The 19,751-nt window shown below is 46.5% G+C and overlaps 1 protein-coding gene across 1 annotated transcript in view; it reads right to left on the reverse strand.

The window, feature by feature from the left end:
* The window catches only part of BRSK2 (BR serine/threonine kinase 2), a 612,383-nt gene that overhangs the window by 125,734 nt on the left and 466,898 nt on the right, over positions 1-19,751 (reverse strand). Inside the window, exon 5 of the mRNA XM_054972235.1 lies at positions 5,205-5,321. Coding sequence (XP_054828210.1) covers positions 5,205-5,321 — 117 coding nt within the window. The remainder of the gene's footprint in view (positions 1-5,204; positions 5,322-19,751) is intronic.

A 19,751-nucleotide genomic window follows, 5' to 3' on the forward strand; every position in this document is an offset into this window, starting at 1 on the left:
TATCAGTGTTAGAGCAAACAATCTGTGCTGATATGAGCAATTCCCAGCAAATGTTAAATCTGAGAGATGGAGTGAAGTTTTTTTTTAAAAAAACAGCAGCTGTATAAAGGCCACATAGTGCAACTTTCTGAAGCCAGCCGAAGGGGGGATGATCTAATGGAGCCTTCTCCAAATGAATGCGAGGCTGAGCAGGCTTGTTCTGTAGAGAGAAGTCTTTAATTGAACACTTGAACTTTCACACTACACCAATGCAGAATATTGGCTTTGCTGCTGCATCAAACACCATTTGATCCCTACAGTTCAACCAGAACAAAAAATTAACTGGAACTCCTTTTGTGGCCATCAATGGCTCACACTAAGTTTCATCCTGTTATCTGACACAGATTTTAAAAAAAAATGTTAGAAATCAACTTTGGAGCACCCAGGAGGACACACTTGTTAAGATTTAATGGCTCATTCATGATTCACTTTTTAAAAAGGAATGGCTGAATGCACCGGCTCCACATTGACAACCAAGCACAGATGAAACTCTTGCCTTGATGTTGCTTTACGAAGTGCTCCAGGAGGAGATCTGCCAATATTCTGATGACAGAAGCATCCCCCCCCCCTTCTAGAAATTGTGAGGTATGTCATTGTGTATTCCTTCCCCTCTCCTTCCTGTTTTCTCCTCCAAACCACATACATCACAAGACACCAGTATTAACCATGCTGGGCCCCATGCCAGGAGAATTAATGAAGTGGTGTAATAGCTCACATGGAGGCCTAGTGATTGGCGCTGAGCTTAAAATGTATCTGCAAGGCAGGGGATCACAGAGTTGCTGCGTTCTATTTATTACATGCACATCTCTTCTGTTCCAATGACTTCTTTATTAGTGCACTTTAAGGCATATAGGGTTTGTTCTGCTCCAGGCACCAAGGCCTGAATTCCAGTACTGCTCACAAACAGTACATTTCCTCTCTGATGTTCTAAGCAGGGCTGACCATGCCATCTGCTATATTGCCTGCTGAGTGTTTCCCTAGGAACTGTAGAGCAATCTAAAATAGGAAGGTGGGTTTTTTTGAGGATGGGGAAAAAGTAGATTTCAATAGAACTACACAGAGCATTTGGATTAACCACAAAATGAATTTGATTTTCCATCTGCAAGAATGTGTCTCGGTATAAAGAAAGATAGCTAGACAGACAGACAGATACATAGACAGACCGACAGATAGATAGATGGTCATTGCTTTAGGATGATCTGACCTGAAATGGGAAGTAAATGATGGTTATCAATCACATAATCTAAAATTTTCCTAGTAGCTTTTTGTTCTTACAGATTCCCAAATTGTGGGCCAAAATTTTCTACTACACTGTAAAGGTTTTCTTTGTGCTGCCAGCATAATAACTTTCACATAGATCAAGGGGTGGGGAGGGGAGGGTGAGGTTTACTGAGCTGATTTCTCCCCACACACTTGAAGGCACTGTACTAAAATGGGTAGGGCCACTGACCCAAATCAACTGTATTAAAATATTAGGTTTGTGACATGTTGGTAGTGCATTGGGGTAGGTTTGTACCTCTTCTCACTCTCATGTCTTAAGTTCAGCCGAGGAAGCCCTGCTTATAAGAGTGTTCTTGTTACCTGAAGTGAGGTAAAAGGTTGCCAGCACTAGGTCCTTTTCAGTGACGGTGACATATTAAAAATAAAATACACCCTGCCTGCAGGCTTACAATGTAAAGGACCTTCTAAACTGTGGCCCTGTTCTAGGTGCCACTTTCAGAGGATAAAAAGATGGCTAACAGGCACAGGAACCTTTATATCACAGTGGTTTAGGAGCAGGGGGGGGGGGGAGAAGACCCAGCACTCACCTTTTCATTGCTCCTTGCATACGTGCATGCTCCTGGGGTGGCACAGTGATGTCACTTCTGGAAAGTGATGTCATCGTGCAGGCCCAGGAGCACACATGTGCATCTCAGCCGACCAACTTGGGCCCCAAATGGGCAGCCTGTTTGGGGCCCAAATCAGCCTGCCGAGAAGTGTGGGAGCGCTCTCAGGGCAGCGCAATGACATCACTTCCTGGGAGTGACATTGCCGTGCCACCCCAGGAATGCACCTGGGGTTCTTCACCTTTCCCTGCTGCTGGCCAGGTGAGTGGTGATGAGGGGGCAGAGGGTGGGAGCAGGAGATCCCACTAGGGGACCTGGAATCCCTTGCCTAGACTGTGGAAAGACTTTCCTGTGTATACTGGCCAGACACCTGTATTAGTATTTGCAAGCATTACACTGGGTTTCGTTTATCCAAGCTTTTGGACGCACCTGATTTTAAAGAGGTTTATTTATGATTAAACCTCTGCTTTATATGTCGTGTGTTGTAGTGGTTTTTTAATTAGTAGGTGGCCTTGAGAACCAAGACAGGACATATATCGTATAAATGTACTAGGCCACTTTGAGAATCCAGAGGGCAAATCTGCAGGGTCTTGAATTTTGTAAATAAACAGAAAAGGGAAGAAGGGGAAAGGATGTAGAGTTTCACTTGCTGAATTCAAAAAAACACTTTTCTTTCCTACACGCTGCTTATACTAAGAAGGTGAGTCACGGTCAATAAAGCTTTTTCTTTTGCTACCAGCAGGTGGTGGCAGCGTACAGGAGGTTCCATAAATAGCAACTCCAAGCTCCTTGGGGAAACCTGCAATTAAGTCTCAATAGTAGTCTAAACACAAGAGAAAACCTCTCTGTTATAATCTTGGGGTGGGGGTGTTTAGTGTGTATTTTAAAACTTTGATTTCTATTTTTAGGTTTTGGGGGTGGAATTTTTTTCGGCATAAATTTGTAGAAGGATATGCCTGTAGGGTTTTTTTTTAAAAAGTTATGTTTGAATTGCAGCTTGCTGTACAAATCCAGCATAAAACCAAAGGTTTTATGGAAAACGAAAACAAATCTTTTCTGCTGTGATGGTTACTTAAAAAAAAAAAGAACTCTTACGTAAGCTTGCGTAAGCAGTACCGTTTAGTTACAGCACACCATTCTCTCCCCCAGTGAGTGGAACTCAGCAAAGCGTGGAAGCCATCTTATCAAAGCTACACAAATTCCAGTGTAAACCTGTCCATCACTTCTTCATTTAAAACATTCAAATATCCAAGCTTGATAGCATTATTTTTATTGTTTATTAGGAGAGAAAAAGAGTTCTTTGTAGGAAATGCAGGATTTTTAGCTCTTAGCAAAAAGCAAAGCAAGTGGCCAAGTCTCCCCCACCTCTTTTTTTAAAGGTGATGGTGCCTGGATCAGGGAAAAATTAACTTGGTACAGGCAAGTTCACATGTAAGGAAAGTGGTATAGACCTATTTTTAAGCAAAACCAGACAGTATGGAAGAAGGGAATGAAACCCTGGCCCCTACTATGGCATACTTTGATGCTTGAAGAATTTTTCTCTTAGCATAGCTCCAAAACTAGAAAGTAGGGCTGGGACAAAAATGCTGAAATAAAATGTATGCAATGAGTTGAGATTGGGTAGTGCTGGGGAAGATTTATATCCATTGCCCTGCCTGTTTAGGTTTTGTTTAACCAGTGTGCGCGCATACACGCACACACACGCACACACACACACACGCACACCTTGCCACTTGAGAATCCTGAACTTACTTAAATGTCAGTGTTGTCATGCTGCCCTATGACTGTTCCACAAGTGAGAATATCATAAAATGCCTTCCCCTGTCTTCCTGAAATTTGGCAAAAGTAGTCCTTGCAGAGTTACCTAGTAAGAGCATAGTTACAGCAATAGATTCTACACAGTAGTATAGTCTACAGATGCTATCCCGTTACTAACACATCTTCTTGAATCACTTCCTTATAGCACAGTCCTATTATCTGTGTAAAAAAGCCCTCCTGAATAATAGTTTTACATAGTTTGCGGAAAGCCAGGAGAATGGGAGCTTTCCTGACCTCTTCAGGCAGGCCATATACTGGATTGTTCCATGTTGTTTCACATGTCATGTTAATTTGCTCATGTTTTATCTGAGCATTGTTTACAGCTCTGTATCAGATTTCTACTTCTTTTCCAATTTCTGCAAACCTTACTTTATTGTATTGTTTATTGAATGTCCTAGCCATTGAGTGTATTGACTCACACTATTTCATACAACTTGAGTTTCAGCAAGAAAGATGGACTATAAAGAATAAAGAAATAAAAAAAAAATCCAATTAGTGGTGGGGGGGAGCCGTTGCTGTCCCCTATTGAAATAAATGGAAATGAAAACCAAATGCAATACTAAATTAATATCTGTAATAATGACTGTAAAGAATTCAAATCAATTATTTTAAAACAAATAAACCAAAAATGTGTGTGTGTATGTGGGGGGGGGGGGTGTCAGTGCACATCCCTATTCTTGTAGGCATTTGGAATTACACACTGTGCGTCAAACTATACATTATATGGAAGATCTCCGACAGAACCTACAAACATCTTCTTTAATGGTAAAAAAGCAGCTAGGAAGGGGTGTGTATGTAGAGAAAAAGGGATTTGAATCAGGCCATGGAGACAGGGCATTGAGGGGCTAACCTTTGCCTCACCATTTCTCCAACAGAAATCAGTTCCCTGAACTGCAGTTAACCAAGGCAGGAAAAAAAATGGGGCATTATATTCAGTAGACTTCTTTTGTGCAGATAACTTATTCTGACACTGTTTTACCACCAAAGACATTCCATTTCCATCCTGGTCCTCTCCTGCACAAAACCACAAACAATAGACAGCTTGCCAAATTATGAATTTAAGAAAAATGCTCTTTTACTGAATGATTCCTGTGCACAAAAATGGTAAGCGAGGGCCAAACTAGACATGATGGCATGTATGTCTCTGCTATTATTTTAAATGCATTTTAAAATGTTGCATGGCTGGGCTGAGGTGCTCTTGTTTTCCTCTGTGTGCCTTTTCAAATGCCAAAATATCCAGGGGGCACCAATTAGGCAGTTGAAAAGGCATGGCGAGGGGGAACAAGGGCATCTCAGCTTGCTGTAGGCCTGATCAGGTTTAGGCCTTCACAGGATCTTTAAATACATTTAAACTAGCAGAGGTGTCCATGAGTCAGACACATGGATACTGTCACATCAAGTTTGGCTCTAAAACAGCATAATTTCTATAGCACAAAGCTAGCTGCGGGAAACAGAAACTCTTCCTTAAAAGGGAGAGAACTCATGGGCCATCTCTGCTTTATGACTTTCTACATAACTTACCCACAGCTTGTTTCAAGCAAACTATCCCCGACTTGTAGTGATGCCATCCCAAAGTCTGCTATCCGGATATTATTCTTTTCATCCAGCAATAGGTTTTCAGGTTTTAAATCCCTGTGGCTGTAAAGAAACGAGCAGATCATGGGTTAAGACAGAGACAGCTGTTTCTCCTCTTTATGTCCCTTGCAACACATGATAAACATGGGGCTCATTCCTTTGAAACTGCTACTTTTATTGGTCTCATTTTCATAGGAGAAAATAACCCTCAATATGAAAAACTGAAGTGAAAGGTCCTTGTTTTAAATAGAAAATAGGTTCAGGATGATGATGTATCTTGCTTGTTGATGAAAGCCCCTTTCTATGTTACAAAGTTCTCACATCTGTTGAGCACAAACATGAGGACATTGAAGCAGACGTTCAATGAGAGTTTTAGATGTCTCAGACTCACATACATCTTTCTCCTTGTCACCATGCAGAGAGAAGTTGTGGTACTGGCTGCCTTCCCCATTTTGCTGTTTTCTCCTCCTTTAAGTGCCTGTGGAGCAGTTAATGACACCATTGCAAAACTTATGTACAGCTGAATAGAAATGTTTTTTTCCTTTAAAAAAAGGCTGCTTTGTGGGCCAAAACCCACTGGCTGAAAGAGGTGCAGTACTGTGTACCAGAATGTACCACCTGAAAAAAAGCCCTGCATATAAGTAACATGATTTCTTGCATGGAACCAACAGCTCTTCCACAGAGTGCTTTAAAAAGGAGAAGATAGCGTGGAAGAGAAGACAGCCACTGTTTCTTCCTGTGCATCCCAGTCCTGAGGAGAAAAGGGCTCCTATGAGTCTGGGGGACAGAAAACTCCCACTGAATGTCTGCTTCAAAGTCCTCATGCCATCACTCAACAAACACAAGGACTTTGCAATTTGTAAAGCGGCCATAAAACAAGATTTCTGTTGATATTACTAAATTTGTAAGCAAATACTAATCAAGACAAAAAATATACTATTAAGTTGAATGGGGAGATCATAAGAGGACAATGTATTACAAAGTGACAATCATGGTTTCAAATTCTGTCATATTCATCATTTTTCTATCGAGGGAAGCTAAAGCAGAGAACTTTGGTATACTTTTCAACACAGAAATACTGTGATATATTGATTCACAGATCTTATGATTGCAAGATGACAATATGTGTACTGCTGATGTTTTGAGATCATTATTTACCTGTGATAAGAAGGTGATGGGGACATGCCCTATGATAGATTCAGCCTGATGCAGGTCATCAATACTGCATCTCTAAGGCTCCCCAAACTCCATTTGCTAGTAAACTGAACAGAAGGCAAATAGACATGGGAAGAAATAGATGCTAGATGCAACTTCTTTAAGAGCCCAACAGCCTGAATGATCGAATTAATATTCAGAAAGAACCCCCTTGTGCAAAAGTGAAAGAAAACAAAAACAAAACCCCACAACATGTGCTAATTACTCAACATTTAATGGAACATCACAGAGTAAATGAACTTCATTTGGTTCCTTTCCAGCTGATCTCTCTAGTTCCATGTCTAACATGATCGGTGTCACCGCCTCACTCTGTAGGTTAACAGAGGACACAATACCCTCTCATTGTTCCAGAGGCTGAAATACCCCAGGGGCTTTCTCCACATCACAGGAAAGGAGGATTAAATAAGGCAGCAGCAAGCAAGGGAGAATGCCTCATACAGAGTTGGAAATGCACAAAGGGAAGATGAAAGAGGAAGGCACACAGCTCATCAAAAAGCTTATTCTAGTCCCTTTTAGGATAGCAATTAATAAAGGCCATAGACCTTCTACTGATGAAGAAGCAAGAAGATAATTTACAGTCCTACATGAAGTATTGCTTTGGAAAAGCTATTCGTTGTGTCAGTGTATGAATGTGTGTGTAATATATTTGTAGATGATCTAAGTGTTTGTGTATATGTAAGTGAATAAGAGACAGCCTGTTCAAAAGATTATAAGGAAGATGCTCCATCTAGAAAGTGCAAGCTTTACCCTGCAATGCGTGTGCGTGTGCGTGTGCGTGTGCATGTGCGTGTGCGTGTGCATGCACACAACAATGTATAAACAGTGTGTGCAACTGATTTTTTAAAAAAAATAGTCTAGCTACCCTAGTCCTTTCAACATAACAACAACAACTACTACGCTTATATATCACTCTTCTAGATAGATTAGTGTCTCACCCAGAGCAGTGAACAAGTTAGTATTATTATCATCTCCACAATGCAGCTGGGGAGCTGGGGCTGAGAGGAGTGGCTTACCCAAGGCCACCTACTGAGCTCATGGCAGTAGTGGGATTCAAACCTGGGCTGAATCCACACACCCTCGGAGTGTCCTGGCGTTGTGCTAAATGTTCACTAAACACCCGGAAGTGTAGCATCTAGAAAGATGCTATACTTCCAGGTGTTTAGCAAACATTTAGCACAACGTTGGGATGCTCCAAGGGTGTGTGGATTCAGCCCTGTAGAGTACTGATTCACAGCCACACCACTTAACCACTATGCTACAGCAGCTCTTGGGTTGACTGAAATTCATTCTCCAGAAAGTCAGGAGGAAGTCTATAAAGGAAGAGAGGTTTTGTTGCCCATACCATACACTTATCCTGTTGAATTATATTCAGACAGGTAAACACCAGCTCTTAAACAATGCCTATCTCTGATATCTTCTTTCCCTCAATAATTCAAAGAAACTTTGCTATGGCGTCTGCCAACACTAGCTTCTCCTTGGTACATCCTACAGGTCTTCAGTCACCTTTTCTATCTAACTTTCCAGTCTTACCATGAACACAGAAGCGAAGTCTAGTCACTTCTTTTTTTTGGTTTATTACTGCTCAGGAAGGACACCTGTCTGGAATATCGTGTTCTGGGAAGAAAAATGCAGGATTCCCATAAGAGAAACCATGTTACTGGACAAGCATCTGTAAAATGTTGTGGGGAGATGGGAAGGAAGAAGCTTTTCTTTGGGGAACACAGATATTCATTTTCTATCTGGTAAAACTATCTTGAGCCAGTTTCTAAATTGTGCCTGGTATTTTGAGAACCTCAGACTTGAGACTCTCAAAGTCTGAATTCTCTTTAGATAAAAGATGTGTACAGTGGCATTTTATAACTTACAGCTTGCAGCATCTCTTTTTGTCCCACTACTCTGGTATCCTTGTGCATGGTTTTAAAATCAGTTATCTCTCTTTACTGAAAAGGATGAAAACAAAGCTCTTATTCTTTCCATTTGCCTCCACACAAATGCATACACAGAGCCTCTTCTGCATACCCCAGCAGACATGGCCTTAGGCAACTGGAAGGGAAGAGGTTGTAGTAATTGTCATTTATCAATATTCATGCAAAATCCTGCCTCACTCCCTCCAAATGGCCTCTGAAAACCTCAGATAACCTAGATAAAAACAAATTGTTGCTACTCAACATTACTATAGGGAATTTCATCTCAGTGTTTCCCCTCCCCTGTGAAATAATTGGCATTATTTATTACCGGTGAAGCCTAATCAGGTTTGCCATTTGGCCTTTCCTGTATTCATAGTTTTATTTGTCAGCACTGCAAAATATGGGCACCATGGGAAAGTATGACCAAAAGAGAAAAGCCAACACACACAACACAGAAATTAAACCAATCATGATTTTGCTTGATGATGTCACAAACAGCCAATCCAGATTCTTTTATCTGGTCTCCCTGTTATTCCTTGCAGACTCTTCATACTATGTTGAGTTTTTACTTATTCTGGCAGTAGAGGGAATTGCCTCCTGAGGAAACCTAAAATTGGAGCTGCTGGAGCTCTTCCCCCACAGCTCCCCCATGGGGCTCTGACACCACTCACAAGGCAAGAGATCATCCTGCTACCTACACTGCATTCCTACAGAGACAGCAACTGGAATGGAAAGAGCTGTAAGCTCAGGACTTAGAGGTTTGAATGTTCTTTCTGCTTCTACAGCCGAGTGCTCCCTACTACATCTGGGGCTAGCCTAACTTTACTGGATGATGTTTTCAAAAATAACTTCTAATTTTGACTATATGATATGATGTGCTTTAAAGAAAATGATTTTTCAGGGAACAAACTACTAGTTTTTAATATGCTCATTTAAATGTTTTCATTTATAAAATTAATTTTAGGCTGCTTCTACCTGGCCAAAGTCAGCTCTTACTTATTTCATTTTGTTGTCATGTCATTTATAGTCCACCTTTGTCAGAAAGATTCAAGCCAGGTGTCCCTTGATAGACAGCCAATTCCAAAATAACTAACAAGTTTATATATCTTCTGTTCTGATTTTACCTTGTTTTCCCTCAAGCACTCTAGTATACATTCTTTTAGTATTTTCTTTCTCTTCTGGAGTTATGAATGCCAGTACCCACTTTCTAGTACTCCAGTCCCCTTCTCTTCACACACCAGTGCTTTCCTTCAGTTGTTAGCTAAATCTGAAGGTCTCCACAGGCAGTTTTCAACATCATCCAACCAGGGAGCTCTCCATTTTCCAGAGCTACCTCCATGTTTGACTGGATAGGGAAAATCTCCTCTCCTTAGAAGATCTATCCCCTTCCTTTGGCCCATTTGGGAGCCTGCACCTGTTGCCAAGTAGGCCCCCTCCCCTGCTTTAAGGCCTGCCATGAACTGTGTTAAAGTTTCCTGCATTGCTGTTTCACTGCCGCACCAAAGACTGCTTTGCACGTGTGTGCTCTAGTACACGTGCCAGTTTCCTGTCTGCTGTTTTATTACCTTGCTGCTGCAATAGACTGTGTAGTTCCCTGACTCCATGTTTGGTTAACTGCACAAAGGACTCTTTTCCTGGACAGCCCTGCCCTGACCTGTATCGGGATTTCCCCGTGTGTGCTTTGGACTCTGTTACAAGTGTGCCCCGTGCCTGCATTGCCATCTGCCACGGACCGTGCCTGTTCCCTGCTTTGGACTGTGTTTTAAAGTGTCGTTCCCCCTGCCTCCATGGAAGCCTGCCTCATATGGGCCCAAGCCGCTGCTAGCAGCCGGGTGCCTGCCGGGGAAGCCTCCAGCGAGCCTGGCTAGGCGCTCCCTGGTCAGTTCCCGCCTGGAGCCTCCCGCGGACCGGTCCCCGAGCTTGCCCTCGCTACCGGGCAGCCTGCTATCCAGCCCCAGCTATGCCCAGCCGGCATCCATGTTCTCAGGCAGCAAGAAGACCCTGGGAAGAAGACTCCTTTGGGAAGCCATTTCGGCGAAGCGGGCACACCACGTCCGCAGCGAGAGCACCTCGCCCCGCTCTGCATATCTTAGGAGCCGCCCCGGAGAAGGAACTAAGTGCCGACCATCCCAAGCACTTAGAGAATGCATCTCAAAGAAACCTCCGCATTCCAGAGCTGATGACATCAGGACAAGCCCTGTCCGCTGGAACATCCTTTCAGCCCACTTGGATTTCCCCCTCCCTCTTTTGTCCCCTCTTCCTGAGGTGTCACTTATCACAATCTGATTACCAAAGTGGCCCATCCAAGCCATTCAGTAGCCCATTAGACCCTTTGTTGTAAACTGTGAGAACCACCAAGTACAGCACCAGCCCCAGGGTATGTTTTGGGGTATTTAAGCTGGTCTCCCAGACCACTCGGTGCTTAGGCCATTCCTATCCAGACCCCCCCTTTCTGTCCGTGGCTTAGGCCATTCCTATCCAGACCCCCCCTTTCTGTCCGTGGCTTAGGCCATTCCTATCCAGACCCCCCCTTTCTGTCCATGGCTTAGGCCATTCCTATCCAGACCCCCCCCTTTCTGTCCGTGGCTTAGGCCATTCCTATCCAGACTTCCTTGCTGTCCGTCTGTGGTCCCAGTGCTGGCATTGGGCCACCCTCGCTGCTGTGTCTCTGCTTCGCTCCAGGATAAGTGAGTATTCCCCCTATCATCGTTGGGAACCAGCTAATGCGAACGTCTCTGTATTTCCTACTCTGTATTTCTTAGATCTTGTATGTTCTCTTGTATGCTTGTGCAAGTTTAGGCTTACGCCACACTCAATACACGTGTTTGAACCTATTTGTAGTCTGCCTCTTTTTCACTAGAGTGTCTGGGATCGGGACCTCCGTAGACATAGGTTAAGATCCGCGCTAATTTTAAGTTACAGACTGCTACAGCTAATTCCCCATTATAATAAAGAGCAGTTCTGGTAACAGTTTACTGGTGGAGAATGCGGGCATAACCCAGTTCGTGTGAATACACGTGAGTCGACACGCGTGTCTTCAACGAACTGACTTAGAGGAAAATTTTCCAGACCTCTGTGTAAGGAGCGCAATTTAGCTCAGGGAACTAAAAGTGTGAGTGTGTGTGGCTCTAGTGAGCATTTCTATCTTGTGGGTTGGCTTTTCCCCCATTTCCTCCTTCAGCCAGCTTTGGACTACTTGCCTTTTGTGGTGCACCGCGAGGCCCTCCAGCCGTTATAACCGGTGTACTGTGGGTGAGGACCTCTGAACTGGTGAAGTTCCTGGCCACCTTCCGGGCCGCCTAAACGCGTCTATGTGGGTGGGATCCCAGAAGTAGGCTATAGATATATATATACATCCTGAAGCAGCACATATAAAACTCTTTTCCGCCCTCCCCCGTCTCTCCTGTCCGTCCAAACCCCGCTCCTGCCAGCACTTAGGCTTCAATCCCCGCTCCGGAGGAAACGTGAAGGGATCGATAGTCCGTTCGTTTTAGTTTAGCTTTGGGAATCTGAAGCCAGGTTCCTGAAGCCCCGCGGCAGCCGGCCGCACCGTGCTTAAAAGTTTTAAGATAGACTCTTGAGCGCTTTTCGCCTAAGAGTTTTAAGGAAGACTCTTGGGTGCACCCCGCTTGAGAGTTAGTAGGACTCTTGGGCGCCTTTCCGCTTGCGAGTTTTAAGTCAGACTCGTGGGCGCACCTCGCTTGGGAGTCAGTGGGACTCGTGGGCACACTTTTGCTTGGGAGTTGTTAGAATTCTTGAGCGCACCTCGCTTGGGAGTACAGTAAGCTTTACTCCTGGGCACTTTTGCTTGGGGACCTGCAGAGGCAGTCCTTGAGCGCGTCAGTCTTTTGGTCTTGGCTTGGAGACAGTTTAACCGTTTGTCTCTGAGCACGAGGCCTGGGGACTTTTTGAGTACAGTTCTTGGGCAGAGAGCTTGAGAGCATTTGCAGTTTCTGAGCAGAGGCTTGGGAGCATTTCTGGTTGCCTGAGCAGAGGCTTGGGAGACCCCCTTAGTAGCAGTTCCTGAGCAGAGGCTTGGGGACACTTTTTGGTTTCCGAGTATAGGCTTGGGAGACCCCTGAGCTTTGGCTTCTGAGCAGAGGCTTGGGAGCACTGAGCGTTTTTGGTTCTTGGGCTTAGAGAGCTTGAGAGCACCCTCTGAGCCAGTAAACTTTTCCTGGTCCCGTGGCTTGTAGGCAAGCTTGAAGCGGGAATAGGAATTTTCCTTCTCCCCCGGTGGAGAAGAACCGAGTGTAGAACCCTTAAATATACCCTTGCAAACCTAAAAGTAGGACCTTTAAATCACCCCTGGTAAAAACCTGTGTAGAACCCAGTTAAAAATCCTTGAGAACCAGAGGGAAGGATAAACCTCCCAAAGGAACATAGAGAGGAGAAAGTTGTTAAAAACCCCTAAGAATCCAGTGTAAGAATCCCCGAGGACCCGAAGGGAAATAACCTCCGAACGGCCCCTAGACGGGAAAACTTATAGGGAACTTTAATCGCCCCACCCCTGGTGTCGCTGATCTACTCTTTAACCTCCCCCGAGATCAGCCTTAAACAAAAGTAAAATGTACCGGGCAGCCCCCACCGTGCCCCGCCTGGAGAAGTGGCTAGTTAAGAAGGGAGATTGCCCTTGGGAAGCCGGTTCCTTCAAGGGACCCGACCCGCTCCAGATAGTTAGAAGCGCCTTCCAGGATTTTTGTGAGAAGGAGAAACCTAGGTCTAGTAAGAAAGATAGATACGGAGCTTGGGCACTTTTCACCGCCCTACAGGACAGCGTGTCCCTAATTAATAAGCTACAGGCAGCTCAAGAAGAACAGGAACAGGAGATAGAACAGTTAAGGAAGGAGAAGAAAGAGTATGAGGAAAAGGCAGCCGAGTGGCGTTCAGAGCGAGTTAATTACATGCTGGAGAAGCAGGGACTAACCACTGCCCTCCAGGACGCTCAGCACAAGGCTGAAGTAGCCACCGCTCGTGCCGATATGGCTGAGCACGCAGTAATTGAAGGTCAGGAGAAAATTGCAAAATTAACCCATGCTGCCCAGTTCATGGCAGAGCAGAAAGTTGCAAAGATAGCCGCAGCAGACCACTCCGCTTGTAAGAGGGAGCTAGAGGCCCTAAAGCAGCACCTGGGGATGCAGCAGGCCGTAATCTCCGCCGTGCATCCCGCAGCCCTCCTGGCCCTCCCCGAAGGTAGTACCGACAACTGGTCATCCTCTCCGTCTCAGCCCGAGGAAGCTCCACAGCCCCTCCATCCGATAGCTACCAAAGAAATTGTCTCCACAGACGAGGATGGCAGGAAGACAGACCGGATAGTTAAGGAGACCCGCAATTGGAGGCCCGATGAGCTCCAAGCCATAGCGGACCGCATGGGACCCCTGAACCGGGACTCAGCTATACAATGGTTCGCACACGTGACCATGTCCCAGCCCTCTGCCAGTGGCTCCAATGTAGCTCAGCTGGCCCGCCATTGTGCCAGCCCCGAAATAGTCACCTCCCTCAACGCATATATTTCTAACCGGAGACTAGCCACCCGAAGTCAGTACAGAGCAATTAAAGAATTGTGCGCATTCCTATGGCCCACCAAGAGTTTAAAGGCCCTGTACATTGCAGAGTCCCAAAAGCCCGGAGAGGACCCAGAGGCATACTTAGCTAGGAAGCAGCTTCTCGCTGAGCTAGCAGACGAAGTGGACCTGGATGCAAGCGATATACCCGACTTCGATGAGTTAGAATTCAGAAGGGCAGTCATAGATGGTCTCAACAGTACTACCCGCCTAGCTCTGGCAGGAGTTGAACCTGGGAGCATCTCATGGGGAGACCTGGAAGCTCGCATCAGGAGCATTGCTGGCCTGTTGCGAGAAACCGGAGCGATCCGCCATGTGAAGTCCCCGGCCCCCCATAGGAAAGACAGTGAGCCCATCAACACAGTCACGTATGCCAACCATGGTCCCCACTCCCAATATCGGCCTCAAGGGCATAGCTCGTACTCGGAGCCTAGAGGTGGAATCTTGCGTGGGAGAAGTGGTAGCTTCACTCGGGGCCGCAGCCAGAGGGACTCCCGTCCAGGAGTGACCTTTGCGCCCACCCCCAGTCACTACCCTTCCTCCCCACAGGGACCCTCTGAGCCCTGGAGACCTGTGCTGCCCTCGGCACCCCCGCCCCCTCGGGCACCTCACCCCTACAATCATCAGGTCTACCCTCCCCCAAGTCAGGCTGACTCCTGGAGACTGCAGCCAAAGGACCATGAGGAGCCCTCTGACCTAGGCGGCCCACCGCCAGCCAGGGACTCACTCCGCTGGGAACTCTGGAAGCGGCTCAAGGATCATGGGGCAGACATGGAGCTCTTCCACCAGCAGCCCACTTCAGTACTTCTCTCTGCCCTTCTAGACATCTTTAGGAATGGCCCTTCCCAACATGCACAGCCAGTGGCTACAGTAATAGGAGAGCCGCCACCAGCTGGGAACCCCTTTTTACAATAGGGATGCCCGGGGGTCACACATTATTCTCCCCACTTAACTGCCCGTGGGAGAAAACCAAAGGTTGAGGCTAGCCTTCGACCTCCGGGAACTAAAAATAGCTTGGAACTTAAAAGAGAGAAGGAAAGATTCCAAAGGGTGATTCGCACCCAGAACCCAGAACCAACTTTGCCAGACACCTCTGAAAGAAATCTGACAGAGCTGCAAAATAAAATTCAGGAGCTCATAAGTGTAAATAGGGAACAGAATTTAAAAATAAATGTTCTTAATAAAGAGAATGAGGAATTAAAAGAAAAATTAAATGCTTGCACAATAGAGAAAGAGCAGCTCCACAATAAATTCCTTAGCATGCAGACTTTGCTGGAGAACCAGAATAATGAAACTGCCACTTTAAAAACCCTGATGCAAAATCTCCTGGAATCCCAGAGACTCACTGAGGCCAGATTAAAAACTTTAGAGGAACAATCAGTGATTGAATCAGCACCCCGCCCTGCCAAAGGCAGTGAAACAGGTAGTCAGTCACCTTTGCCTCCAATTTCTGCCTCAGCCCCCATGCCCAAGAAGCCAGAATTCACTTTAGCCTCTGAGCATGTGCAGAGTTTAAAAGTCATTCCCCAAGCAATTGTCTTGGCTCCCATAGAGTGCCACCAGCCAAGCTATACACAGCCCACCGTGACTGTGCCCTCTTGCAATGATCCTGAAGAACAGGTAAACAAAAGTAAAAATGCAGTTCCTTTAGAAGAATTAAATTGCTTTGAGAATCCAGTGCTTGCAACTACTCACCAAATAGCTTTCTCTCAGCCTTTCCTGACTAACACCCCTGAAGAAAACCTCATGTTGGGCCTGTGTGGCTTAGTAGTGCTCGAGCTAATTCAAAGACATTTGTGTATCTGTTTCCATGTTTTAAAAGGCTCAAGCCCAAAACTTAGTGAAAAGGTAGAGCCTCCAGCAGTAAGTGCAGTCAGGAATGTAATAATGCAAGTGAGCAGACTCCAGAAAGAATCCCAGTTGCTAGCAGCGTCTAAAACAGACTGTTTCCACTCAGCGCTACACCCCCACCCCTCATTGAAATGGAAAAACTGGCCAGACCAGGATTCTGACCTCCTCCCAGTTCTTCCTTTTGTCCTCTCCCAGGCTGAAGTAAGCCCAAATAAATGTAATCACTGGTTCCCTGTCAGAATTTGGAAGGGATTGGAACCAGGAGAGGAAAAACCACCTTAAGGAGACTTGAGTTCAAGTCCCCGCAGCCCCCGTCCCTTTTCATTGTGCAGTCTTAACTTTATGTGTGTGTGAACCTGAAGCCCAATTCCCTTTTAAATTTCGATGTAAAAGGCCAACGTAGCTTCCTATAATCATTTAGTGTTTTTGTTATTTCTTGTCAGTTCTATTCTTTAACTTGGTTAGGCGGGCCCCACAGTTGGGACCCTAGGGAGAAACACGGCAACCAAAGCCAAATAAGACCACCACCGAGAGTGATTCTTAATTGGATTGTAAGCCGCATGTTCGGAAAAAAATTGCACAGGCAAAAGAGATTTGCTGTGTGTGAAAGTGTTTGGAGAGGCTTTAGCCCAAAAGTGAATGCAGTCTTCCAACGTTGAAACCACCAAAAAAGGTGATTTCTTTGTTTGAAAACATTTCACCCGCCGTGCTGGTGAAGATCCCGCATCTACGTAGATTCGGGGTCTCACCTGCCAGACCCACGCTTTCGCATGATGGTCGGCTTTGGCTTTGAGGGCCGTGCCTCCCCTGAAGGAAACCCCCGTCCAGCCCGTCAACCCCCCTCTGTTACTAATGTTCTTATTCGTCATGGTGAGTTGCTATACGGCGCCACCATCTAGTACGCTTTAGTGCAAAGGTAAAAGACCCGCCAGTATTTTGTAAATATGTTACCTCTGGAATGTGTTATTGAGGTGCGTTCGTTACGCACAAGGAGCAGCGTGCCTCATTTACATAGCCAAGATCCCCCGCGCCAAGATGACCCCCGAACAACCCAGACCCAGCGGCGCCGAAAGATTTTCGCCGCCTCCGCCTCTTTTCGATACACGCCGCCGAGCGCCCTCGGCTCCACTTCGGCTCTTTCCGCCAGTAGCCGCCAATCCCACGTACTGAAATCTTTTCCCTTGCCCGTACCGTATAAGGGAAAAGAAGGGGGGGAGACATATTGAAGTTATAATGAAGCCCTGCCAGGCACCCCAAGTAAGGGCAACCTAAAAGCATCCCACACCCGGGAGCTTCTGCTCTGTGTATTTTTCTTTTTGCTCGGTGTATTTTCCTTTTGGTGTATCTTTTTTTTTTTTTTTTTAAACCAGAAAATGGGGCCTCCCGAGGGAGTCCCTCCAAAAATTGGTTGTCCTGCAAATATATGACGAAGGCCTATTTTTGAAAATTAAAGCGAGGGCCCCCGTCTGCAGCAACCCTTATAGTTAATGGAAACCGCTCTCTAGGTTTTTTCCTTTCAAAACGGCAAGGCCAGGCCGAGCCGGACCGATAGCTCTCAGCCCGCAAAATAGAAGTAGCCCGCCGCCAAGCAAGGGGCACCTGAACGTCACATAGCCTAGGCACCCAGGGACCCCTGGGGCAAGTTTGCATAATCCCGCCTAACGTTCAGCCGACCCCTGCCCGACGTAAAGACGTCCCCCCTGAAATATACATGCTTGAGAAAGAAACCTTCGCACAGGAGTTCCCCAGAGCAACAAGCTGGAAGGCTCGCTTAGTGCCCCTGGGACTTCTCGTTCGAACCCGGCCTAATAGACAGTGCTGGCAGAAAAACACCTTCCCTTTTCCCCCCCGCTCTACTTTATTCATTTTTGCTGCAATAAACTCAGGGAACCTGTACTTATACCCACAGGTCTCCCCAGGATATTTTCACTACAGAAAGGAAAGGAAGGCCAGGAGATGAGGCACCTGGCTACTCTGTGTTTGCTCGTGCTGGCAGGCACCCTAATAGGGGGACGCCCGTCCAAATTAATGCCCTACCCCCACTGGAGATGTATTAATACACTAGCAGGAAATGAAATGATGGTCTGTAAGGTTGTGCAGCAGAGCAATATGACCACCCCCACGGACCGCACTAACTTCCGCAGTTGCGAAGAGCAGTGGATCCGACCCCCAGAGCTTGTTATTTTATGTGTGGGAGTAAAAACTATGTCCCAAGAATTAGTATGCTATTCACCTACTGACACAGTGTCACCGCTTGCTCCGATCCCATGTATGTTCCTTCCCCGTATCAGGCCAGCCCCCACCGCAGTCCCGGTGGTAGACAAATATACCACCCCTGCCAATGTCGAAACCTCGCCCTTTGTCACTGAGGCTTTCGGACCATACTGTGAAGTTATTCTAGTGTCGGCCGCAGTATGGAAGGCAGGAGACCCCTTCAGGATGACCATCCTACTAGGCACCACTGCCACTGAGTCTGCATCTGTCACTATCACGCCCCCTTCAGGCGCAGTTCTCTCCTTTGCTATAGAGCGCTGGGAGAACCTGACCTGGATTGTAAAAGAGGACGACCTAGCCAAACACGGCCCACCCGATTGGATACTGGTTCAGCAGACGCCCGAATGCCAAACCAAGCCCCTAGTAGAGAAATTTCACCGGCTTGGGCTGCTCTTTGTAAATTTGACTCATGAACCAGGCAATTATTCCCTGCTGATCCGGACCCAGGAGACCCACACCATCCAAATTGACCCTTTGATTGCTAGCAATAAACAGTTAAGCCAAGGCGGCACGCATATAGTGGGCTCCCATGTTTTGAAAACTGACATTCGAGAGAGAGTTCTAGTCCGCCCGCAAATGTCTTTAAAAGAGATCCGCATAGACTTAGCTGAGCTAAATATAACCCAGAGGCTGCCGCAGTGCGCTCCCTATCTGGAGGCCGGTAGCAAGGGTTGGAATGCATGGCTGCAACTGTGGATCGATCCCTCTCCTTCTCTCTCGCGTGCCAGACGAAGCATTGCCGACTGGACTGCTCCTGCAGCCGGAGGCTTAGCAATCATGGATTCGGTCAATATTGAGACTCTCGCTAATAAGTTTGCCCATGTCACGACTAGCATCTCCGACTTAGGTAAACCGGTGGTGCAGTCCCTAAATTCCATTTCGAATGGGCAACACGAGATCAGCTCCATTTTAGTTAACTGGGAGAGTCAAATTGAAAGAGATTTTTCTCTGCTGCTCAAAGGAACACAGTCTTTTGAACGCAATGTGTCAATAGCCATGGCATGTATGCAAGCCCAACAATTAAATCAGGCTGTGGCCATGGGGCTAATTCGGCAAGCCACGGACGGGCACCTGCCCCTGGAAATTAAAAGATTGATTATGCCCAAATTGTCACCCATAGAACTGGAGCTTGAATCTTGGTGGTCTCTCGTAAATTCCTCATTCTCACCGACCACCCAGGAGCTTAAATTATTTTTATTAACGGCCAGTGCGCACGAGTCATTCCATGTGTATCCAGTCGTGCCTCTGGGACTCCAAGTCAGCGATACCGAAGTCCTTTACGCCCGCCACCCCGACCATTTGGCCCGCTTCACCCCGATCGGATGGCAGCTCGTCAGCCTCCAAGGGTGCCAGCATCGAGACCAGACCGGCTTCATTTGCCAAGACCAAGCCTTTGCACCTCATCACCCCTGTGTAGCCCCGCAAGTCGACACCCTCAACGAATGCCCTTTCGAGGTCGTCCGGGAGAACAGCTCTGCTGTGGTCTACCTTGGGAAAGGATGTGCCTGCGTGCGAACGGCCTGCGACTTTGTGATCCTGAACTTGTTCCAGCTCAAGCCCGTGATCCCGGGAGTCAACCGCTGCTTCTGCAACCTGTCTTCGGTGGCAGCCTGCGACTTCACCTACACGGTACCGGTCTGGACCCAAGAAGAGATCCTGGTGGCACCCTCCATCTATCGGTA

Source organism: Eublepharis macularius, chromosome 2, assembly GCF_028583425.1.
Source record: "Eublepharis macularius isolate TG4126 chromosome 2, MPM_Emac_v1.0, whole genome shotgun sequence".
Lineage (NCBI taxonomy): Eukaryota > Metazoa > Chordata > Lepidosauria > Squamata > Eublepharidae > Eublepharis > Eublepharis macularius.